Source organism: Cololabis saira, chromosome 3 (genome assembly GCF_033807715.1).
Source record: "Cololabis saira isolate AMF1-May2022 chromosome 3, fColSai1.1, whole genome shotgun sequence".
Lineage (NCBI taxonomy): Eukaryota > Metazoa > Chordata > Actinopteri > Beloniformes > Belonidae > Cololabis > Cololabis saira.
This window is the reverse complement of record NC_084589.1, coordinates 24,344,530-24,370,147: the sequence shown is the minus strand read 5'-3', so window position 1 is coordinate 24,370,147 and position 25,618 is coordinate 24,344,530. Positions and strand designations below refer to the sequence as shown.

Sequence of the window (25,618 nt, the reverse complement as noted above, 5' to 3'; positions counted from 1 at the left end):
CCTCAAGAAATTTGAAGTTGTCATCTTCTCTCAAGTTGCTATATGCTGTGAAGATATTGGCTGCTGCATTGGTTGAGGAAAAACAAAAAAGACGATTATAGTTTGTTGGGTTTTTTTTCCTACTACCAAATATATATTGCGTGCCCGATTTGGTGAAAAGGGACACTTACAATGAAGATGCTGATCATGAAATGGGTATTGATCGTGGTCCTGATGCTCGTATGATGCTGACCAGATCAGGCCAATGCAGTGTCACACTTGAGATCTTGGCACCAGAATTGCTCAAAGCCATCGGCCTTGGATTCTGAAATAAATGTGTATTCCTAGTATTGGACTTCCAAACAAGACTATAATCAAAACATAAAGATTAAATTCTCTTTTCAGGAACTGAAAAGTTGCACAAGTTTGTGTCAGCTTAAGAAAATGTTTAAAAAAGAAAAGATAAGTGCCTACAAAAAAGAAGAAGGAGAAAGAGAAAAAAATAGATAGAAGAGTGGTATTTTTGTTTGTTTTCTTGTTTATATATGTATAGATAGATTGGTGTTCAGCAAGTCAATGTAATTGTATTAACAGAGAGGGGCAGGTATCATAAGTTTTCTTCTTCCTGCTCCTTTTCTTTCATGGTGATAATGTGTACTTCTTGGAATTTTGTACAACATGGTTAAGAAGATATACCATGAATGGAATAAATGAAATGAAATGAAATGAAATGGTCCAAAAAGAAAAAAGCAAGCCCAGCAAGAGTCTCGATCAGAATCCTTTTCATAATCTCTAGAAAGACCTAAAGACCAGAGTGATGGCAAAGAAGATGGAGACAGTTAGAAACCTGAAGATGATCAGAGAAGACAAATGTTTCCAGAGGAGAAATTGCAAAGCATATATATATTATTTGTATTTATTTTTTTCACCCTGGGAAAAAAGACTTAGTGGTCAAACAAAACAAGTTTGTTGTCCTTCGAATTGTTATATATAGCATGATCAGTTGTAAGTGTATGTATCTAAAGGGGAACAACAACAGTGTTTGCGCATCTATGTGTAAACTAGAGTTTATCATGTGTTCTCCTATGGGAACTAGTCCTCAGGGCTGACTGTTTCAATCCTCCCTAATGACACACAGCTTCCGCTGCATGTGGAGGGTGGTGACCCTACCTAACCCCGCTAACCCTTTTCTACACACACATGCATGCACACACCGCATAACCTGCAATGTAACCGCAAGACTCACCACAAAGTGCACGCACCCTGTGTAAGTCTATGTCTTGTATCTGGACTTGGTAGCCGGTGCCAGAATCCTCTTTCCTCTACAAACAACTCACGTAGAGCTCCTTAGAGGAGGTGGTTGTAGCTCACAGTAGGCCAAGTGAGCAGGTAAGCATCATTAGAGAGGCTGTCAGGCCCGCTCAGGTTTCCTCTGTGACCAATCTGTCAATTGAGACCAAAGTAAAGTTTATTATTGTTGTATTGATTCAATAATTGTGTTTACATATCCTCATCTCTCTATAAGTCTTTGAGTGATCACGGACTGAGTTAACATGTGTCCTTCTGCACACACGTGTGTGTCTGTGCATGTGTGTGTACACATAGCCCCTGGCTGTCTCCATGTGGTTGTTATTTTAGTTCTTATGAAGGAATTCTTTGCCTCCCCCCTCAAACTCTCCCTGCAACTGGGGTTAGGATGGGGGGAAGGAGAGAAGGATGAGGGGAAAATGGTAAAGGCACAAAGAGGATGGTGGTGGGGGAGGGCAGGGGAAAAGAAAGCAATTTCAGTTGAATAGGAGCTTTTTTTAATGCGGTTTTTTCCACACATTCTTCATGTGTCTGTTTGTCATACTCCTTGGCCATGTTTACTTTTGTTTACTCCTAAAAGGAAGTTTTTCAGCCCCCAGCCCCTCTATGTGTTGAAGTGTCCCTGGGCAAGACACCAAACCTCTATATTCCCCCTCGTATGCTCATCCGTGTGTCACTGTGGAGACGCTGTCGGGCTGCAGACCGTACGCTGAAGTAAGTGGACCATCACAATGACTGACTCTGCATCTTGCTTGTTTCAGGTGGCGATGATCAACTCCTCCAACCTGACTTTCATCCAGAACTTCACAGGGGAACAGGTAGGACCATCAACGCATCCCAACTGCATTATTACAGGACTGAATATAAACCATCCATGGGGGCCTGTTGATATTGATTTTCTTTTAAAGGGATTGTGACATGAAAAACTAATTTTTCTTGATTTTTTGTGTTTTGTTGGGTGTCTTGACATCAATTACACCCAAAAAAAACGAACTTTTAACATTCAGTGTATTGTGTGCTTTCTGGGAGTGATTGACAGGAAAGGGGGAAAAGGACGTGTTTTTCACTGCGCAAAAAACACCGTCATAAAAAAGCCAGGCATGGAGAACTGGAGTGAAGTTTTTCTTGTTACACCTTTTTAGACACATTTGAGGGATATTGGCCAAGACTTTTAATAGTGTTAAAAGCATGTTAAAAATTATGTCACAATACCTTTAACCATGTTTAACCACTTTATTGTGTTGTAAAAAACTAAAAATTAGGCCAATCTCATGTCACACTATTGAATATTGTTTGACGTACTATAATGTCGCCGCAGATGGCATCTTATTTTGGATACTCAGTGGCGGTCAGTGACCTGAATGGAGACTGGTAAGTAGAGAACTTCACTGTCATTTGAAGTACATGCATATCCTGCGCCTACCTCTGGTTTTACTCTGGAAACATATGCTGTGTTCCCTCAGGACGGATGACATACTGGTTGGAGCGCCCCTCTACATGGAGAGGGAGATGGAGAGCAAGCCCCGGGAGGTGGGAAGAGTGTACCTGTACCTGCAGCTGGGTCCACTCACCTTTTCCAAACCCATTGTTCTCTCCGGCACCTACACCTTCGGACGCTTCGGTACAGCTATAGCGCCCCTGGGAGACGTCAACCAGGACGGATACAATGGTATGCTCAAGGAAAATGAAACTGCAAGAAAAAAAAAACAGGAAAGAAAAGATAAAAGTTAAAAAATATCTCACATGTACTTGTACGCATGATCATTTGAGGTTCAGGCTAACAGGTTACAGGTTTTTTTCCGTGCCTGATGGGTTGTTAGCGCTCTCACTGAGGAAATCCTATAGACCCTGCAGCTTCCCAAAAACTTAAAGCTCTTTAGCCAATCAGGAAGTGTGGCGATGAAAGCATCGAGAGTGTGTGTGTGTGAATTTGTTTCATCTTCTGACGATCGGGTTTAAGACATCCGTACATGTGTGCTGGGGCTATTTTTATCCCCCCAGATGTGCCCTGAGATAAAATCATCTGGGATTATTTTTGTCCTGCAGTCAGGAGTTCATTCCTCTTCAGTTGTTTGTTTTATTCTTATGTTAATTGGACAAAGACAGACACACACACACACACACACGCGCGCACACACATGCACTCACACAAAGCCTGGAGCACAAATGCTCCACTGAACTAATGTCCATTGACTGCCCCTTTAAAGATTAATGAATGGATGCACATCTGGTCCATGTCCGACATCAATCCCACTTATTTATTTTTCATTTATCAGTAAGCAGCGTGTGTTAATGAGCATACCATACCTTAAACCCCATTAACCAGAAGATCAATAACTGTAGGATCAATACTAAAGCTTTCCCTGGCTGGTAACATAAATAACATCTGTTGTCAGGCAGTGAGAATCTCCGAGGGGCGGTCAGAGCCAGCTGTAGCAACCTGGTCACAAAATACTTAATTTAATGAGCAGTCCTCCGTGTCTGGGCATGATTGTGTTATTTAAGATTATGGCATATGGCAGTGTGTGATCTGGGTTCTCAGCTGGGCTGTTTGCGAGTGTCACGCTGCTGTGTTTGAGTATACCTGCCCTGGAGTGTGTGTGTGTTTGAACATAATCACTGACAGATTGTTCTTCCTGATGTGATGACATTGATCCTCTTGCTCCTCTCATGGCAGAGACCTCATAGCCCCATTCCCAAAATTCCTAAAAGCGAAACCATCCCCATTTTCTGTCATCTTTGGGATTTTCTGAGTGTCAACTGTTGAAACCTTACAATTTAGCTAATTTAATTTGCAAGTGGGCTCTCCGTGTTTATAATTTTCATCAGCCAGCGCCGCTGTTCTGTCACCATCGGGTGCAGTGTGTTTGGGTCTGTGAGCAGGAGTCTCCTATAGTTTTGGTTTCAGGGATCACAGTGGGTGTTCCACTGGTGGTCTGCATTGTGTGAGACAATCTTGGGCAATACCCATGAGTGACTTTCATATTATATCGGACTTTACGATGAGGAGAATTTCTAAGGAGAAAGATTATTATTTTTTGCGTAGCTATTGAGTCATGTCCACATACCCACGCACAGACACACTGACTCACACACACATGGCCTCACATAGGCGCAGTTTACACTTGCATACACACATGGTTGCATTTATCCTCTTTACCCCACAATCTGCTTCATGTGGAACCAGTTGTTTAGGCGGGGAGACGAGGGGGTCTGGAGACAAACAGGATGTCCTAAGGTATTTGGACAGTTACAGTACTGATGGGTGTGTAAATGTAGGACAGTGCCATCCATGACCACAAAGAGCTCAAGGACCAAGAACCCAAACCTGCTTTTATTGTTTAAAACTTAAAATCAGACTTTATATCAGGACAGGTGTATAGTATGTCATCATTTATATCCCTGCTTTCATGGAGTTGTTCTGTTGTTCCACAAATACAGTTAGTTCTGAAAATATTTGGTTAGTGACAAAAATATTTGTTATATTCACTGTTTACTAAAAACGCATCCAAGTAACAGACACATGACATGTTGGTGCAGTTCTCTGCGTTTTTAAAGCGTATTTAGAAACAAAAAGGGGGAAAGATTTAAAGATTGTATCACTTAAATATGTAGCCCTTCTTTCCCGTTGTCTCAAATTTAATTTAATCAAAAGATCTTTCAAGGACAGTTGCAGGCTGTTCCTAATCGGATAAGCAGGGTAAGAAACTTCAAGAATACACTGGTCAGGTTAGATGAAAAGTAATAATGTCTTAAGTGAGACTTATTACTAAAAATAACTTGTTTTCCGTGACTGACAGGACATGTGTAGGTATCTGCGGCGACTGGGACATCTTAGTATGTCATTCGGGATGCTGTTCAGATTTGCAAACCCATATCAGAGGGAAGTTATTCAACTTCCCCATCTTTCTCTCCACTCAGCTTCACATCATCCTGCTTTGCTGTACCTGATAAGTTGATACACCACCTGGAGGAGGCAGATGGAGTCTTTGCACCATCTGGCTCATTTGTTATCAGTCCATCCAGTAAAGCTGTGACCACAGCTGTGAAAATATGGTTGCAAAAGTAGCTGTCTTTGTACTGCATCCTTGTCGTATTTTAACACGAGTATCTCGGTTATATCACACTTAATGGAGACTGCAATTTTTTGATAAGATCAACCTGTAGCAGGATGTTTTGAGAGGGTACAACAGCATCACCTGTGAAGCGGATGGAGACGGTGGGATAGGTACACGTGAAAAAAACGATCACACCGGGGGAAACCCTTTCATCAGTCATGCTTGTGGTTTCCACACTGAAGGCAATTGTTGCTGACAAAATAAAGCAGCTAAGCTGAACATTTTAGTTTGGGTGATATTATTTACGATTACGGTACCTTTGGGTCTGAAAAAGAAAATTCTTCATATGAAGGAGCTGTTTTTTCTAAACCTTTTCCCCAATTCAAAATCGGAAAGTAATATATTCTCAAAGCGGGGAAAATTTACTTCACATGTTAAGATAAAGTCATTTGAATATGTTAAAGTAACTGAAAGATGGGTTGTGTGTCTGTGTGCCTGAAGGAATACTGAAAGAGTAGTTGTCACTTTGTATATATGCGTAGATGAGCTGAGTGCTAGTGCTCATGTGGAGCACGGTGAGAGACAGAGCATTGATCTGACCAGTGCAGACGGATAAAGGAAGACAGAACTATGAATAAACGTTTTTAAAAAAATTTAACAGAAAGTAAACAACCATCCCTTGTTCAGAAAGCTCATTATCTTTTTCTTCCCCTCTCTTCTCCTTTTCCTTCAAACCAAATGTTTTCCTCTGCCTGTGTCTCAGAAGGCCCCTCAACCCTGATGTCTAAACCATACATGTGTGTGTCACCCCTTAGACGTGGCAGTGGGCTGTCCGTTTGGAGGCGAGGACCATGGAGGTAGAGTGTTGATCTTTAACGGTAACAGAGATGCAGCCACGCAAGGTCTGACACTGAGTCAAGAACTGAGAGCCGCGTCGACCCCCAGCGGCACTTTGCCAGGATATGGATTCACTCTGAGAGGAGAGCAAGACCTGGACAACAATCAGTATCCTGGTAAATACTCAACATGTTAGCCCCACTTCACTCAGGTCCCAATGTTGCAATCACACTTGGATTCTTTCACTTCCCGCTTCCCTTCCAGCCCCTGCTCTTCTTTCTTGACCTCTACTCTTCATGGATTCCCCCTCCACTCCTTCACTACTATCTCCGTGTTTCTCCTGTGTTGCTTCCCTCCTTTTCTCTGGTAAAGTCATCAGAAGGGGGTATGGGGATGTGTGCCATGAGCTGCTGTTGCGTCTGTTCTATGGGGATTTACAGTACTCAAATAGGGGAGAAAGTAAGAAGCATAATAATACATTATCCGCATGTTCTCTCTCTGCCAGACATTCAAGCCTCCTCCTATATCCCTGAAGCGGTGAGCAGACAAAGGAGCATTCAATCAAATTAGAAGCAGCAAAGTTTTTTGTGGCACCTACATTGAAATTCCCCCTCACATATGTTAAAAAAATGCACAAAAATAATATTACGTCTGAAAAGCATAATGTTTCTTAAGCGACCTCTGCGTATACGTTAAATTTTAAGTTCACAAAAACAAAGCAGGTCTGTAAAAACCACAGTTTTTTACGACCTTATTTTCTCCCTAATTTAGACCCACTCTGCTCCCTGCTTTACTTTGGCTTAATACTTCCACAAATTAGGTTGAAATGAATTGTTTGTTTAGTTTTATCCTTTCTTTTTCTATGCCCCCACTCTCTTTCCTCCCTTTTCTTCTCATTCCGCTACGAAAACACACTTCTCCGTTCCACAAACAGGATATCAAGGGAAATACGCACACAAGTACACAGAGGTTCATATGTGCGGCTTGCGATCAGTTTCACTGGCGCCCAGAGAGAGTGTGTGTTGAGCGTGTGCCAGGCTCCAGCTCACGGTCAAACCTGCGCAGGCCCACTGCAAATCACAAGTAAAAAAAAAACTGCACAATAAATATACAAATGCAGGGTTTACAGAATAAAACTTATGCAGGTGGAGGCCTTTTGGGAGAATGAAGTAGGGCCGGAACTCTTGGGTGGCAGAGCTTTAGCCAACACACACACTGGAAGTTTAAACTCGCTCACACTCACACACACATAAACATGCAGTTCTTCTGTCGTCTGTCATTAAAGAGCTGGCTGACGGAAGTGTGACGGTCTTGTTTGCTGGGTAGTAAAGTCACACTGTTCAAAGGGACCAGGAATGTTTGATCGGTATTTCAAGAGGACTGCCCGCTCAACTGGGAGGCCTAGTAAAGCTTCAATAACCTCTCGCCAACATTAAATATCATTAGTCTGATGAAGAAGGAAAGAGAGGATGATGACAAAGCTCCACTTTTAGCTTTAATATACTGCATATCTAAATAACACATCAAATATTTGTATTTGAATTAGTAGGAAAGCACTGCAGATGAAAGGTGGTGGGAAAAACATGAACAAGTAGGCAGTAATATGACCAAAAGCAGTTTACAGCCTAACATCAAGCTTAATTACAAGAGTCCCTGGCCTTGACTCAGCAGTAGCATCAACATGAGATGTTGTGTGGTGAGGCTGAGCTTGGCTGTGTATCGGAGGGGTCAGACGGCCTCAGGCTCCGTCTAAGGTTCAGCCGATCAGTTAAATGTGGAAAACTGCCAATCACGGCCCTGTTGAAAGATGAACGGACACAGCGACATGTCAGTGTTGGTGATTTGGATTTGTGTGCCATTAAAGGGTCATTAGGTTCGCTAGTTGGTTGCCAAGTATGTGTAAAATTGATCACCAGAGTCCAGGTCTACTAGGATATTCAGTTACTAACCTATTCTTCTTTAACTAGAAAGTTAAAGAAACACTGAGGGGATAAAGTTAGTGCTAAGTTTACTTTTTATTCCTCTTTTGATGTTTTAACTTCGTACGTCCCCTTCGCTGATGTACCTGTATTAGTGTGTTATAGTTACTCTGAATACATTTAAACAAAGCTTATTTAAGGAGGATCGACACATTTCACTTCTATTTAACTATCATTAGTATGTTAAATAGTTGGTAAATGCTTGAATAGGAAACGTCCCTCTTTTCCTATTGAGTGCCATTGACCTTTGGCCTTTCATGGTGAAGTCCAGCCCCCCTGCAGCCAAGCAGGCAGCCGCACCACACATCCAGTGACAGCTTGACAGTCTGTCTAAACTCTGGGTGGAGGTTGTGTTTTCACAGCCCAGGACAGACACCATCAACTAATGCAGCTCAGTAACCCTGGCCGTACCTGGACTAAGAAATGCCATCAATGTGTCAGTCATTTGTGTGTGTATAAGCTTCAGTCAGCGGGTCTCCGCGCACCTCAGATCAACGGTGGTTGACAAGATTTCCTGTGTGTGAGGAAATGGGATTTACATAGAAAGAAAAAGCGGGTCTTTTATTTGATTTAGCTCTCGGTGCAGCCGTGGGAGCTCTTACACTCTCACACACACTTAACCTCAAAGGTGCCCCTTTGTTCAAATCAGTCTCATGTCATGCAGCATTAACTGAGCAAACATAAGCGTTAGATTATGCAGCACTGGCATCGCTCAAATTGATAAATCTCTGCTAAGAGCCACAATTTCCACTGCAAGCTCCAGCAGCGGGGAGCACCGAGAAATGTGGACTGTAAGGTGGTCCTTGTCGGCCCTCTTTTTTTTGTCCACTCCGATGAAAACACACCTTGCTTCTAATTACTTTCGCAGATTGTGGTTTCATGGCAGAGCGCACACTCCGCTTCTCTCGTTTTCCTCATGTAATTCGCTTCCTCTGTCTTGGGCTGCTGTCTTTTCCTCTTAATCCCCAACTGGTCCACAAAAAAGAAAAAAAAAACGATACATCTTGCTGGGGTTTATGATGCAGTGCTGTCTCGCATACACACATGCATATGACAACGCACTCTCGGAGCAGCTCCAGAGGAAAAGGGACAAGGTCTAAATGTTTAATGTTGTGGTTTCAAGGGGACTCAAAGGCTCCAGTCAAAGGCAGGAACAGATGTGCTTCACTTAGATTCAATTAGTCTTGTTCTTTTCAAATATGCAGGACAGGAAAGGAAACAGCGAATGACGAGCTATGTCTGCAAGAGGACGCTTCCACTTGCTTAATCGTCCTGCAGAAAGTTGCCTTGGTGTTTCACATAGAGATTTATGTGACTGAGTCCGCTTAATGAATTAGAAAACCTTTAATTGTATTGTATCTGTAGGTACGGTGCTACATTAAAAAACCCAAACAAACGTGATTTTTTAAAAAGTAATGGTTGGATAAAAGCAGTTGCATGAAGGTACTGTCTTTCTCAAGATCACACAACTTCACTTCCTGCTGCATCTGGCAGTGAAGGCTTTTATCCATTAAGTGACTCTCTTCGCTTTTCACATTGTTTTAATCAGTACTTATGCGTGCCTGTGCGTGCGTGTGTGTGTTTGCATGTGTGGCTTACATCGGTATGTGTCCCCTGACCACAACCATTAAATGCCGTCTCTATTTTAAACTTTTGGAGCCAATTAACAATGCGTGTTCATCATGAAACCCATAAAAATAAATAAAATCACATATAGATGCGATCTGGTGCTGCTTACAATTAGTAATTGTAGCTGCGTAGGCTGTTGGGAACTTTAGTTGTTTAGCGGAGTCTGATTGGAGTGATGTGAACTTTCTAATGGCCCAGGAATGCAGCGCGGGGTTCTGTCTCACATGTGCATATACAACTCCTGCATATTTATTTATGATTTACTGACTTAATGTGGTCTGAAAAACTTCATATATGAAAGAAAAGTTGTGATGGTATTAGATTGTTAACTCTATGCAACAGTCAAAGTGTGCGCGTGTGTTTGTGTGCATTTTACATGTGCGATGTCTGTGTTTGATGAAAATTGCTGGAGACCTTGAAATCAGTCCCATCTGTGGCATTCTTTGAAGCTCGCTATTTCCCGTTTCTCCTTGCTCTCTCTGTCTCTCTGTGCAGATCTCATTGTGGGGGCATTTGGCGCAGCCGAGGTATCGGTGTACAGGTACGGCTCTCAAAATAGAAACATGTTTGTCATATGTGTGCTTCCCTGAAAAGTTTGTGAATCTTCCAAGTTTTCTTTTGTCAAATCTCATCTTGCGCTTCCTTTCTGTGCTTGTCCTGTGTCTGTTTGCAGATCTAGGGCCGTGGTGTCTGTGGAAGCTACGATGACCCTGACGCCCAAAATCTTGAATCCCGATGACAGACAGTGTCTCCTGCCTCAAACACATCTCATGGTTACCTGGTAAACAGCACGTCTCAGTCTATTTTATCTTCTCATGTATTTATCCTACGCATTTCTTTAACCATTAAGCATCAAGTCGTTGCTGTGAGTCTTTCAGGGCCACATAAAAAAGCCCAGCCTGAAGGCTAGTACTTTCCCCAAAAACAAAGTGTCGCAGGTATTCAGCAGCTGAAACATGCAGAACTGGATGAGCCATCTCGAAATGGCATGCAAGTAACCTAGAAATCTCGACGTACCGTTATCAAATTTGAATTTGCTTTGCAGGTACGTCTAGCTACCATCCGTTGGAGCTCATTGAATATGACCAGCAGTCATTGGGAGCCAATCAAATCAGTTTATCCTTGTAGAGAGAGTCTCTGGACAGGTTAAACACGATGTCGACAGAGTGGTGACGTAGTCTGTGTGTAAATAGTGTAGACGGCTGCAGCTGAGGTTGAACAGGTTTGAATCGGCCCTGGCATGGACAGTTAAAGATTCTGACCTTTTCTTTGAAAACTGAAGAGAACACGGCACTCAAATCATTTCTTTGCAAAGTAGATGTATTTGCTGTTTTGGCAACAGACTACGGTCAAAGTTTAATTTACTATTCTACACAGCACACTCCAGTTGACACCTTGTTCATTGCTCTGATTGCTCGTAGTTTGACAACCAAGCGTTGGCACCACCCCTTGGATGCGGAGGGCTTATCTGTATAGACGTGGGTCTGGTCTATCAGGCTGGCATGCAAGGTTGTGCCGTTTAATACTGGCTAGAGAAAACCAAATGTGAACTTTGAGACTCCACAAGTAATTAAACATTTCCCAAATTAATCTGTACAGCTTTGCTTTCCTTTCTTTTAGATGTTTTTCCAGCTCTTTACCACAATTTATAGTGTTGTTTTACTTTTTCAAGCTGTAGGTTTCTCTGGACATGGCAGTGCTTGTAGTGTGTAATGATGGTGTCCATCAACAGCAAAGGGAACCTGAAGCCTTAAACATGAGATTTGCCTGATTAATTCATTTATTAGCTTTACTCACCTGCAGGAAAGTAAAGGTTGGAAGATATATAGGCGAGGATGAAAAAAAAGTCAGCTGAATGCTGAGTCAACATTTACTTCTAGCTTGGTATAAAAGTTGAAATAAAAGCTGCGGGTATCATAGTCTAAAACAAACACGAGGCTAATGAGGCCCACTGCTGCAATGAAGCCCAGATTTGCACCAGAGATCGTCCTACTTGCAATGCATCATTAAATGGCATGTAGTATAAAGTATACGCTTTCACAATTTGCACTCAAACCAACAGATGTGACAAGTATTTCACCCCTGTTTTCTAGGCGTCTGCTGTAAAGCCAGAGTCTGTTTGTCTGGATCTGCAGTGCAGAAATGTAGCAATCCAGATGAAAAAGTAGACTCATAACCTGGAAATTCTGGAAATTTATGGGACTCTGCAATTAATTTGAAACTACATAATTCTGTTTTGATTGTATCATTGTGTGGGTGGCAGACTGACTTTGAACCGCCTGGGGGTTAGTTTAGTTGAGGGGAACCACTCTAAGTGTTCCTGCTGCTTCACCATAGACTATTGTTAACTTATTGGAACTGGAACTGCTCTGCGACCAGATGAATGGGAGACGTGGTCTCGGCTGGTTGCCATCGTGGTTTCTGCTCGGTGGTGTCTGAGTATCGGCAGTGAGCGAAGACGGAACTGCACTTAGGTCAAATCAACATAGAGCGCTAAACTGTGTGAATTTTGTCAAAACAAGACTCTGCCTATTTAAATAAACCTTCATAAAATTTTGGTCCATGGTATGAAATCAGAGAACATTCTGGTCATGCGCACGCACGCACACACACACACACACACACACACACACACACACACACATGCTGTTTCAAACAGAAACAGGAGGAGAGATGGATGTCAGAGGAACTGTGTTTAAAAAGGGTGAAGATTTGGGACACTTTAGCTGCTTCCCTGCAGGCAGAACTGAAGAGAAGGATAATGATAGATGGCGTTGGTTTACGCCTCGTGCACTACCATTACATCTAAGTCACAAACTAAATCATTCGATTCCATGAAAAACACAGTAATTAACCAACGGTCTTTCAACCCTGAGGTCGTTAAACAATACTCACTGTTGTTCGGCTGTTTTGCTACAAAATTCAAATATAATTTTAACCCGCTGTCTAAAGAATATGATGTTCCATTTTTGGTGCATCGTGACCCTTTCAAGGGTAAGTTGCATGTTAGCAATTAAGATTTTGTTACATCTTTAATCAAATATAATTACATAACGTGAACATACGAGACTCAATGGAATATGAAAAAGAGTCTAAAATGTAACTTTGCCTCTTAATATGATTTCTGCTTCAGTACAGAAGATATTCATCAACAGCGATGATGGACACAATCATTTCATACAACCTCAGAAGGTTAAAAAGGTTGTTGCTTCATGATCTAAAGCCCTAATTTGAAACTGACATGCTGTGTAAGTTTAAGAAATGTATTTCAAGTAAATAAAGCTCAAAATAAACAGCAGTAAATATTCTTCTTGTTGAGCTTTTATCATTTCCAGCTGCGAATAGTGTTTGGAAATACCGTTCACAATTGAGAAGATCAAAGTTCAAAAGTTAAAATGGTCCGAACGTAAAGCCAGAAAAGAAAAGATGCAACCTCGGCAGGAAAACCACCGAGTATAAGGAGACCCGGACGAATCTGGGAACTATGCTGAGGGTTTACCGAAGCACAAACAAAACCAAGGAGTCATAAATACTCAGGGAGATGATGACAAACACAATGCAGGTGTTGCAATCAATAACAGAAAGCACAAAGAAGAAGCTGCTTCAAAAGAAAGCAGGTAATGGTGCCAGAATGTAAAACGCTGAGGTCCAAAAAAGGTCCAGAAAAAAAAAGGTCCAGAAAAGACCAACGCTAAAACAAAGAAAATGACAAAAATCTAGTAAAAACCAAAACAGACCTCCTGCATGACCTCCCACTCTATATGCCCACATTTTCTGTCAAATTAATTTCTACAAAGGCCACCAGAGCCACAGAATCATTACAAAATAAGGTATGGTAAACACTAAAATTCAGAATCAACAAAGGAAAGTGTATTTTAAAAGGGATCCAACACAACTCCAGACTACTGTTAATACCAGACACGGTCCTGCTAATATGGCACAGCATAGCTATTAACCTTGTTCTGCTGCAGAAAGTCTGAAATTTAGGGGTTAAACCTTTTGAAATATTTGTGGGTTATTATTTTCTCTTATTGCAGAAAATGCGTGAAACCGGGGACTAGGTGGGAGAATGGAAGGCCAAGGGTGAGGGAAATGGGTGCCTCTGGAATTGTTGTGCGTGGAATAAAGCCAGTTACGCAGGGGAAGAAGAATGTTTACACATTACTTGTTGTCTGGCCTCTTTGGGAATCAAACGTGCGTGCATGTGCACTCAAGGTCAAGTGAAACGCTAGCCCTCATTAAAAGAGGTAGCGTTTGAATCCAAAGTGGAGCATTTGGAAACTGCATATCTCTGTAAAAGCAGTAATAATGATAATAGATAACAGATTAAGAAATATATATATATATATATATATATATATATATATATATATATATATATATATATATATATATATATATATATATATAATAAATTAGGTCTGGGACTTCTGAGATTTTCAATTATATTTGTTTGATCTTTTTCAGTAATCCAACGACAGCCTTTGTCTGAGCTAAAAACAGCCCTCTAATCAGAGTTCATAAAGGTGTGTGTGTGTTTGTGTGTTTGTGTGTGTGTGTGTACGTGTGTACGTGTGTACGTGTGTACGTGTGTACGCGCGCGTGGAGTGGTTACAGAGTGGACTTTTGCTAGCGCAGGAAAGGATTTACTGTACAGACTGTGAGTGGGAAGGCCGTCTAGCAGTGTGGAGGACGGTGGAGTGCAGATGCATTTGGGGAAAATTACATACAGTAATGACTAACCTGGGGGTCATTTTTGCACAGCATACACTTAAGTGTGACACACAGTGCTTATTAGTGTCACGCCCTTCCAAAACTGTGAAATACACATGCATGCGTACAGCCCATAAAAACATCAAACCACCTGGAGATGTTGAAACTTAGGGGAGCCGTTTTTGAAAACACCATCTTGTAATTTATTACGCACATGCATTGACCCCACATCTGCACTGCACACGCTAACAGAAAGGTAAACTACCAGTGCGCATCATTAACGAGTCATCTAACGGGAATCCTAATTATTAACAAACAAACAAACAAGCACCAACAACATCTGCATTCTGCTTGTTTAGTTCGGGGAACTAAACCAAACAAAAAATAATGAGATGAAGTCATCTGCTAGAAGCAGGAGTGTTGCGTCCTCAAGCTTCCCCCCCAATTAGTCCATATTAACAGTGCAGGCCTCCCTGTGTGAGAGTCACTTTCCTGTTCTTGATTAAGGAGGTGATAACACACAGAAACACACTTGCACATAGGGGTAATACACACATAAATAGAGGAAATGCAGAAATGTTTCCCAGTCTCCCATGTCTGTGTCTAATGGTGGGGCCTCCGTGGTAATTCCCATTGCCCCCTGGACTACAGGAAGGACAAATGCCATGTTTAGAGGCAGTTTATTTATTTAGTCAGCGATCCAGTAGAGGTCTTCTTTATTATCTTGCATCTAGAAATATCTGAAATGAACAAAAGATTGACAAGCTTGGTGTTCATTCATGGTTCCTTTTAAGTAGTCAGTTCTGTGAGTTAAGGTGCACGTTCACCTTTTATTTGTGCATTTTGGACCAGGCTCTTACTGCAAATACCCAAATATGTAACGTGCATTTAAAATGTGTGTTAATAATGTGTTGTGTATGGTGTGTTATAAATGACCACAATATTATCCTGTCCCTTGACTGTTTTCCTTGTACTTTTTTCATCTAGTTTGAAAGTGGATGTGTGCGCAGACGTGAGCGGTGTTGGGATCCCCAGCTCTGTAGGTGAGCGGCTGCGCACTGTAACGCACTTCCAGGGGAAGGGAGGAAAACACGTGGGTTCGGAAAGGCATCAGAGCCAGTTGTTTTTACTGTCTAATGATTCTCTGCATATCTGCATATAGAAACACCTGCAGAAGGGCTCCTCACTGTTAACCAGTGCCATCAATAAGGAGTGCCACACTTAGACATGTCCTCGTGGATTTAATAATTAAATTGTCTGGTTACACCCTTCATCCATCCCTCTTTCCCTGTTACCAAGATCTGAGAGCTGAACTGCATCTGGATTGGTTGAAAGGCAGCCGCGGGGGAGTTAAGAGGGTTCTCTTCTTGGACACCCAGCAGCCTCAGCACACGGGGCTCCTGAGGCTCGGTCACAACCGACCACACGCATGCCTGAGCTACATGATTTACCTAAGAGTATGCAAGTTACACAATACACACACAAACAAGTGTTAATCACAAATACTGACTGCTGGACTCACAACTTTAGCCAAAACAAAATTAATTGATAGTGGGGGGGTTTTTTTCTCCTTTCTTGTTTCTTTCCAGGAGGATGATGAGTTCAGGGACAAGTTGACCCCCATCTCGCTGGCCCTGAACTACAGCCTGGCTCCCCCTTCTGAGGACCAGACCCTCCCACCAGTTCTCAACCAGTACAGCAGCACCTTCCTCCAAGAGCATGTGGGTGTTCTCTGTTCAGATGTCCTCGTGTTATCATAGCTCAGAATATGCTGTGCATGAAAGGCGGCTCTGTGGCCTTTGCTGAGCATTAAAGACATGGACGTGAATCAGTAACTGTTACAGTTGAGAACCATTTCCAAACAATCTCATCTACTGGGACAGCATTGTCAACTACAAAAGGAAAGAAAACACTAAATCATCACCGGGAAATCAGTTGTTTTGCGTACAAAATTGATTTCAGTTCAAGTGATCCAGCTAAAAATAATATTTATTCTCCATGATAAATAAGTGACAGCTGTTGAATCCTGTCATCATTTGTTTGACAGGGAGATGAGGGGATGACTTCATCTCAAGCATCTGATCAACCAGTTAGTTTGTATTGTGCTTGTGAAATGTAAGACATGAAAGGGCATCCCAGGACCCCCAATGGGCCCAAGTGCTTACTGTTTCTGCCATCAACTGGATTTTCTTTTCCTGCTTGTTTACAAGGTACTTGTGTGCACTGGTCTCGTGCATATTTGGTGCATGTAAACAGTGCTGTAAGTATGTGGATGTGCCAATAGTTGTTGGTGGTGATGACAGCAAGTTACGCTGGTATACTCCACAAGCTCAATGGTCAAGAAAGCACCAGAGACTTGTGTGGGTGGAAAAAGAAACTCTGTATCCAAGAAACAGCAAAAGACAAAAGAAGTGTGGATGCTACAATCAATGCAGATGATCCGGCATCATTTTGCTAAGTTTGATGACAGAAGTGCTACAGTAGATGCAGCAGGATGAAAATGTCAGGTTGGAGCAATATGCTAGAACATCTTCATGAATCATGATACATGGAAAAGAAAACATGTCATATATTCGACACACCACAAGAGTGCCACTTCTTAACCAAGCGCATCCCTTATTTATATTATTTACCTGCCATTGTTTATGTAATAATTGCTCAGGGGTTTATGCTCTGGGTCTCTGGAAAGCGTCTAGAGACAACTTTTGTTGTATTAGACGCTATATAAATAAAATTGAATTGAATTGAGTATTTAGGGTATATATCTGGTGTAAAAATAACACTAATACCACTTTTTTTAATACTATCTAAGAAAACCTCAATGTAAATGTATTTCTTACAAATGAATAATCGAAACCATTGCTATTACTGTCTTTAGAGTTGTGGCCGCCGGCTTATTTAGACGTACTGGAAAGAGCTAATGCAGAATAATCAACAAAGGGGAAAAAGCCCACTGTCTGCTGCACAGCAAAAAACCCAGTTCTGGACCAACTTCACACTTGGCATTTATTTGTTAAACATGCAGGCTTGATGGAAAATATGCTCATCCAATCCTGGGATGTGTACAAATAAATACTGAGATCTTTAAAGTTTTCCAGAGCCGTGTGTTTGGTGTACAGCAAGCTTTCTTAATTTTCAGCTCCATTTCTGAACGATGTTTATGCACTCAATCTTTCAAGCTCAGGATACCTCTTTGAGGTTTTAATAGAAATTGTGTAAACTGTGTTTTAATAATAACACACCAGTCACAGATCAGGATAAACGTAGGGAAATGAGACCACTCACATCCTATTTTAGGATGAGCAAACTAGGCTTCTTCCCCCAAAATAAACCTCAGGAGCAGAGGTTCAGCAAGTCTGTATGCACATTCACATACACAACACCTGCATCCTTGATTCTTGCTTTGTTTCATGCTTATGTCTACGGTACCTTCAACATTTCCCCTCCCTGTGTGCCTCTCTTCCTCTCAGGCCTACATCCTTCTGGACTGTGGTGATGACAATATTTGCGTCCCTGACCTCCGGCTCTCTGCCAGCATGTAAGACCTACACAGCCACGCACTCTGACCTCTGCCTGTAAACACTCAGCACTTCCACATCCAGATGCAGACACACAAGGAACACGGCTCTAAAAAAAAAGGGAAAAAGTATGTCTGTTATGCCTCAAAACAATGAACAAAGTTTACATTGAAGTTGCTGACATTATTGTCCCCTTTTCTGTGTGTGTGCGTGTGTGTGTGTGTAGGTGTGTGTGTGTGCATTGTCAAATTAGCCCACTCTGTGTAGTCTTTCCAGCAGGACAGCATCACCATGGCAGCATTATATAAACATCCTCTCACCTTCCACTGACTGAAACACACACGTACAATGTTGGGTTTAGCGCTGGCGTCGGGCGTGTTGCATTCCTCGCGGTTGATTGCCCATAAAGTCCAGTCTAAAAAATGTTGTTATAGTTCCAAAACACAGAAGATCTTCTGTGTTTGTTACAGCAGAATTACTTGTTTTCTGCCCCCTCTTTGCACAAAGAAAGTAAATATTTTCAGCCAGAATGACTTCTTTTTTTTTTGTTTACTTTGACACTCAAATGCAGGGATCGCACAGAGCTGGTGATTGGAGATGACAATCTGGTCACGCTGACCATCACTGCAGTGAACCTCGGAGAGGGAGCCTACGAGACGTGGCTGTACGCACTGATACCACAAGAGGCCGACTACATCGGCGTGTCACGCAAGGTGGAGGTGAGTACGAGGCCACGCAACATACATGCACATAGATCTGTCAAAGGTGATATTCTCTCTTTTTCACAAATTTCCTGAAGTCTTACACAGTCTTACAACTGGTTGTTTTATTTTTATCCATGATGTCTCTTTTGAAATCTGTGGTCCACCCCATCATTTTTTTTTTTTTGTCCTCAAATGACTCTAATATACCATCATCAGATGCCCTGCAGATAAGAACACCCAAACATATGCTATCCAGCTATTAAGGGCCAGTTTGGGTTGTTGCTGTAAATAGATGTATAGACCTTAAGAAAACTGTCTAATTGTGGTCGTAGCCATGGCTACTATTTTGGGCTATCGTTCCAGTGCAACATCACATCCTGTTGCGTCTCTGTGGCGTGTGTTTGTTTGCCGTGATTAAGGAAAAGCTATCAGCAGGATATGCTTTACTGCCCAAAATCCCCTATAATGATTTACAGACTGCATTAGTGAATGCGGAAATGGATAGGGTCTGCTGTCCGTGTGTGTGTTTGCGTGCACGTGTGTGTGTGTATGTGTGTGTTAATGAGTGTGTAATGGGGCTGCCTGATTGATGATCTTCTTACTGTCAGCGCATTCATCTCTCTTCCTCCCTTATCCTCTCTGACCTCCATCGTCTCTTCCAATTCTAATTCTGTTATTTTTCTTTACTTCTTTTTGTCTCTCACTGCTCCCTCTGTCATTGTAATTCATTTTTTTATTGACTAATTACTCCCTTTTTTTCATTTCTTCATCTAGTCCCTCTCTGAGTTAAATTGTGAGTACAAGATGATCAACGAGTCCAGGATGGTGGTGTGTGACCTCGGGAATCCGATGGTGGCAGGAACAGAGGTGAGTTATTATACACAGAAGCCGACCCACACACACACAATTTTCAATAAAGCATCCCTGCTAAGGAGACTCTGTTACCCTTCAGGTTTAATTCACACTGATTGATGTTTTCCAATGATTACTGATCATCACCTTGACCTCCACATGGCTATCCTTCACGCTCAACGTGTGCATGTATGTGTAATAAAAATCCATTTAGCTTCTGCATGGTTGACATATGCAGGAAGTCAAGGCTTTGTTGAGGAAAGCGTGGTCCCCTCTGACATGAAACTCTAGCACTCTGTTGTGCACACAAGTGTTACAAAGCATGTCACATGCGTGAGTATAAGAATTTCAGAGCGGTGCATTTGTGCTCTGGAGGTGACACGCAACATTCTGATAAATCAATTATGTGGTCATGTTTCACAGTTTGCAGGAGGGGGGTCATGTGAAAGGCAAAAAGGCGTGCATATGTGTGTTTGTGCGCTCCCCAGCTCTCCAGATGTTTCCCATATTCGATTCTCCCCTTGCTTTGTCGGACACTCAGGAATCCGTGAGCTTGTGCAGAACATACCTCCACGCACCCCCATGCAGGCTCCGCCTCTATTGTGAAACTAAATAGTTCTGATCACTGGAGTTCATTCGTTGTGCCGCGCGACGCAGCTGTGGCGCCTCGCTGAGCAGACTGACCAGTGTTGGAGGTGCATGTCTGAAAGAGAGCAGATTGTGAGACATCTGCAAGGCTCTGACTTATCCCACTCTCGTTTTGCATCAATGATGTCAATTGATTTGATCACCAATCTTCTGTCATTTCAGTGGAATCCTAATTTGAAAATACGATTAAGCTGTATAATTGTCACCATTTGTTACAGTTACAGTTATTACTGCCTTGCTGTAAAGAGAATCCAGAGTTCTCTATTAGTGATGTTGTTCATTGTTGTGTAAGTGATTAATTTACCTAAAAACAACAATGATCAAAGAATATGCCAAATACATCACTTATTTTGAGGAAAATCTGTTCTTGACCTTATAAAACTCTATTATTGGTATATAGGTTGGCAAAGTTGTGTAACCACAATCATTTCAGTAGTTTCAGTAGTTCCAGGTGCATCAAATGTTAGTGTACAAAATGCAGTAGACTTTAACTTGATCTCGTTTGCCATCAGGATGTGTAGCCACTAATCAGCATGATGCAGGTCAGTCCCGTTCAGTCGCTGTCTAGGCTGTTGCCCAGGACGCCTGCTTACAGAGTGAAAAAGAAAAAAAATGCTCTCAGCAGTTCACTTAACATCCATCTGGTTTGTTTTTTTTGCTGTTCTTGTTTTTTTTACATCCATTTATATCAAGACTGAGAAAAAACGCACTACAATGGCCATCTCCAACCTTCTGTAACTTCTCTAACCGCTGCCGCAGCATAAACCACTTCTCCCACTGTTGCTCCAGGAATCATCGTTTTGCACATCATGCCTAATTACACTGAGGCAAAGCTGTGCGGCTGCCAAGAGGGCATTAGCTTAACGCAAAACCAGTGTATTTACTAGGCCAAGTGATATTTATGATACACAAGAGTGTTTAGATGGATACAAATGAACATGACATCACTGCAAGTGCTTTGGTGGATGTTTTGATGACTTTTTTGAATAAAAATGTTTAGTCTATCGTAACTAACATGAAGTCTAGCTGATCGCAGAGACCGACCTATGGGATAAAAATACAAATGCCTTCCAAGTGAGAATCATTTTGCTGATCGCAGTGACCGATCTATGGGATAAAAATACAGATGCTTTTCAAGTGAGAATCATTTTGCTGATCGCAGTGACCGATCTATGGGATAAAAATACAAATGCTTTTCAAGTGAGAATCATTTTGCTGATCGCAGTGACCGATCTATGGGATAAAAATACAAATGCTTTTCAAGTGAGAATCATTTTGCTGATCGCAGTGACCGATCTATGGGATAAAAATACAAATGCCTTCCAAGTGAGAATCATTTTGCTGATCGCAGAGACCAATCTATGGGATAAAAATACAAATGCTTTTCAAGTGAGAATCATTTTGTGATTTTAATACAGGCCTTAATACACTTGACTTTGTTGTTTGGAAACCAGTCACCTGTCTTCTTCGTCCTCCTTCCTCTCTGATAGTAATGACTTCCCTCTGAACGACACATTTGCTGCCCGTTACTTTAGATCTTCCCTGCCTGGCTCTTCCCATCCAGTCTCTGTAATGTGTCCCATAAAGATATCTTGGCTTTGTAGTCCTTTAGACCAGCCCCTCTCCACCACAGGCCTTGCTCTTGAAGTTTTAAAGCGGGCCTGCATGCTGTCATTTGCCTCTCTGGACCATGAGCTTGACCTGTTTTTCAACAGAATTCATGTCATATTCATGTAAAAATGCACGTACACTGCTGTTCGGTCTGATGAATCAAACCTTCCACGTGTTTTGAGTTAGCTTTGAGGATAAGGGGGGATTGAAACAGGGGAGAGACAAGGAACTGTGGCTTCTAAGTATGTGTCTGCAGTCTGGCTTTTTTCATTCTTAAGGATCTTGCTGTTATCGACACACAAAATCCTGATACTGTGACCAAGATACAAGGAGGGGGGTCTATTTAACATGGATTTTGCAGTTTATTCCAAGACACGCAAGGCGTGACCTTGCCTTTGGTGTACAGATGCTTCTTATTACTGGCTATCATTGATAATCTCATCTTCTTAATCGTTCTCCTGTCACCACCAGCAAATCATGTCTGTCTTTGTACTTCCTTCACAGCTGTCTGTCGGCTTGAGGTTTTCAGTCCAAAGGCTGGAAGATTCAGGACCAAAAATCAGCTTTGAGCTCCACATCCACAGGTGACACATCAGCAGACACATAACTCCTAAGCTTCATTACACGCACCCATACACAAAAGCTTTTTGTCTTTCCTCTGATGCATGTAAATAAGCTCTGTGTCTGCCCTGATCTCCTCGCTGTCTGCGGTCACATGAAACTGACCACAGGGACGGAGGGAGACAGATGGGCCCGGAGGAATTGCAAAACGAGACAAGTTCGAGACAAAATGCTCACTGTTCGCTTCGTTGAACTAATTTAAACACAGCATCATTAGATCCAGCTCTGCGCCAGGGGGACTTCTTGGAGCTTTATCATCAGTTCCTCTTAAGCTTTAATTCAGACTGTGTTGTAGCTGTATTTGAAAGGTTGGATCCAGAAGGTAAAGCTTATCAAGTATACATACTCCTGTTAATAACGGTATGGTTATGTCATGTTAGAAATTAAAACAGCTTGCAATCTTTGTAAAAGAAATTGACTGGTATGAACTAATCATAATTTCTTCAACTTTAATTAACATCCAACTCCAGCTTTGCTTGTTTAACTAACTATGTGTCCTACAGTAAGTCATTTTTGTGCATGGTTTACTTATTTGTCAACCAACTCTCTTCTCGTTGAATTGACAGGGATGTTCTGTTCTTGTTGGTGTCACAGTTCTGAGACGCTTTACATAACTTGTTGAAAAATGGCCTCTCCGTATTTTATGGTATTTCTAATCCCCTTAAATGTGCTTTAGCGTCCCTCTGCTCGTGAAAAGCTCCTGATGAAGCACGGCCTTTAGCAAAAATGATCCCTCAGGAACCCCTGAACTTGGCCTGGTGTCCACCAGTATCACTTGAGCAGCTGCAGAAACATATTAACTGCTGCTTGACATTAAATTGAATATGATTTGCTGATTTTAAACACAGCCATGTCTGCAATTATAGAATAGTCAGTGCAATAACGCAAACACATGTTTGTACATTTCAGATTTTATTATTTCTGATTTGTGGTTTTTTGGAGTTTTAAATATAAAGAGGACAACGTTCTGACATTCACGCTGATATGATCGTATTTCACCATAAAGAGCTCACTGCAGTGGGTGTAGTTTGGGTAAATGCATGCCTTTTTAGTTAAACTGTTTGTGAATCTCTCCACAGCTCCAACAAGGACAACTCTTCCAGCAACCTGGTCAGTCTGAATCTGTCCATTGTTGCCAACGCTAAGCTCAATATACGTGGGTGAGTCCAGCGTCTCTATCCTTCAGATTGTGACTGTCCTCGCCCTCATGTCCGCTCCCCGAATATGCAGCTGATCCTGTTTTAGTTTAAACTTTTTGATCTTTTGCATGACATAACCCTTTTCTTTTGAGATGTTTGAATCTGTGAGCCATGGTTTATGCACTGCTGGAAAATGACATAAAATAAAACATATTGCTAGAAATAAATTTGAGCTGATTATGTGCACATGGGGATATTTGCTCTAACACACACACACACACCTCAGATGCACGCAGTTCAAAGCTTGAAGCCTGACGTGGTCTTGTTTGGGTGTGGTCAGCTGCACACAAACAGAAAAAGGCCTGGGTTGAGTCAGGCGGGCACATTTTCCAGTGTTTCCATAATAAGTGTAACCTGCTTTAGTTATGTCCTTTTAACATTTAGAAATTGACATTTCACCTTTTAAATCAGTGCTGTTGTAACACATGACGGCATCGTTAATGTAGCCCGGATGAAACTGTCACATTGAAGTAAACTAGTTTAGTTTGACTTGTCGCTGGTTGCGGCTCCTCGCTAAACCAACTAACACTACGCCTCCAGCTGGCATAAATATTTTTGTCCACTGAGGTCAATTTACCTTGAATTCTTTAATATTGTGTCATCAAATGTGGTAAAATTAGATTTGCAGCGGTTACTCTTACACTCAAGGGGGTGATTTAAATCTGAATATTTTCTGTATTAATGAAAGGATTTGTGTTTTTTGATAATCCTACAAATTCAATGCATGCTTAAGACATTTGTCTTCGCAGTCTCTCTAGGCCCTTTCACACAGCCAGTTCGAGGCGGGAACGTTGCGCCTTTAAGCCGCCTCGCTGTTCTGTGTGAAAGTCACGGAGGCGGAATGGGGGGGCCAAGTGGCCCCACCAATAAGCCGGCAGCGGAGGTAGTCACAGAGCCGTCACAGAGACGAAACGGGGTCTGTGTGAATGACACAGCCGGCATGCCGCTGACATGACGGTCGGACTGACGCTGTCGTCACGCCTCTGATTGCGGAACGCCGGCATGCTGTGTGAATTTACAGACGGGAGCGGCGTTATGCCGGCGTTGTATGGTTCTGTGTGAACCAACAAAGGCGGCGTATTGGCAGGACTTCTTTACACCAATATTGCGGAATCTCTGTGTGAAAGGGGCTTCTATCTGTCATCGATACATCATCACTGAATGGCAACACGGACAAAAAAAACGTATTTGCCACGCCTTGACCATAAACCCTTCCGTTAAATCTTCTTTAGCTAATAATTCTGTATGATTTTTTTTTTTAATAATAATAATTCTGTATGTTTAATGGTAAGGGATGATATTATCAGATATATTTCTAAAACTAAAAATATAAAGAGTGACAAACATAAAAGGATATCTCTGAGTAGTCCTGTCTTTTACAACTTTTCCTTCACTGAATACATACCGGACAGATCCCTTACATCATCAAATAAGAGTCTTCTCATCATACCTAGAATTTACACTAGATCTGCTCATGGTGCTTTCAGCCACTACTACACTCTCTGGAATCTGCTCCAACAGTGCCCTCTTTCAAAAGCAGACTAAAAACTTACCTTTTTTGCTTTTGCTTTTGCTTTTGTAGACCAAACATTGAGTACCAATTATAGCAGAACTGTTAAGCGTTCCCAATACAGCAGACAGAGACGTGGAAGTGCTGAATCTAAATGTTTCAGTATTTCTAAATGCGACTTCACTGTTTAACTCTCTGGTAACAGTGCAAACCCAGTGAAGTTAAAATATTATTGTTACTGCGTCTCATATGTAACTCTCCATCTATAACTTTTTGGTTGCTATGGACAAAAAGTGTTTTTTTTTTGTTTTTTTTTTGGGGGGTAAATGTTAAAAATGTAAAAAAAAAAAAGGGTTTTAAGCGTTTTAGGTGGATTTTCCCAAATCACATATGTTGTGCCACAGAGTGGGTGCTGGTTCAGTTATCAAAGAGTCATTAATGATTGTCCTTCA

At 41.8% G+C, this 25,618-nt stretch overlaps 1 protein-coding gene across 2 annotated transcripts in view; it reads left to right on the top strand.

Moving 5' to 3' along the window:
- itga8 (integrin, alpha 8) overlaps positions 1-25,618 on the top strand; it is a 43,195-nt gene that overhangs the window by 12,796 nt on the left and 4,781 nt on the right. For both annotated transcript variants that reach the window (XM_061716740.1, XM_061716739.1), the window contains exons 10-23: positions 2,049-2,105; positions 2,606-2,658; positions 2,751-2,956; positions 6,161-6,358; positions 10,286-10,331; positions 10,464-10,571; positions 15,491-15,546; positions 15,803-15,960; positions 16,093-16,224; positions 17,974-18,041; positions 18,593-18,740; positions 19,500-19,592; positions 22,341-22,420; positions 23,537-23,617. In XM_061716740.1, coding sequence (XP_061572724.1) covers positions 2,049-2,105; positions 2,606-2,658; positions 2,751-2,956; positions 6,161-6,358; positions 10,286-10,331; positions 10,464-10,571; positions 15,491-15,546; positions 15,803-15,960; positions 16,093-16,224; positions 17,974-18,041; positions 18,593-18,740; positions 19,500-19,592; positions 22,341-22,420; positions 23,537-23,617 — 1,484 coding nt within the window. The remainder of the gene's footprint in view (positions 1-2,048; positions 2,106-2,605; positions 2,659-2,750; positions 2,957-6,160; positions 6,359-10,285; positions 10,332-10,463; positions 10,572-15,490; positions 15,547-15,802; positions 15,961-16,092; positions 16,225-17,973; positions 18,042-18,592; positions 18,741-19,499; positions 19,593-22,340; positions 22,421-23,536; positions 23,618-25,618) is intronic.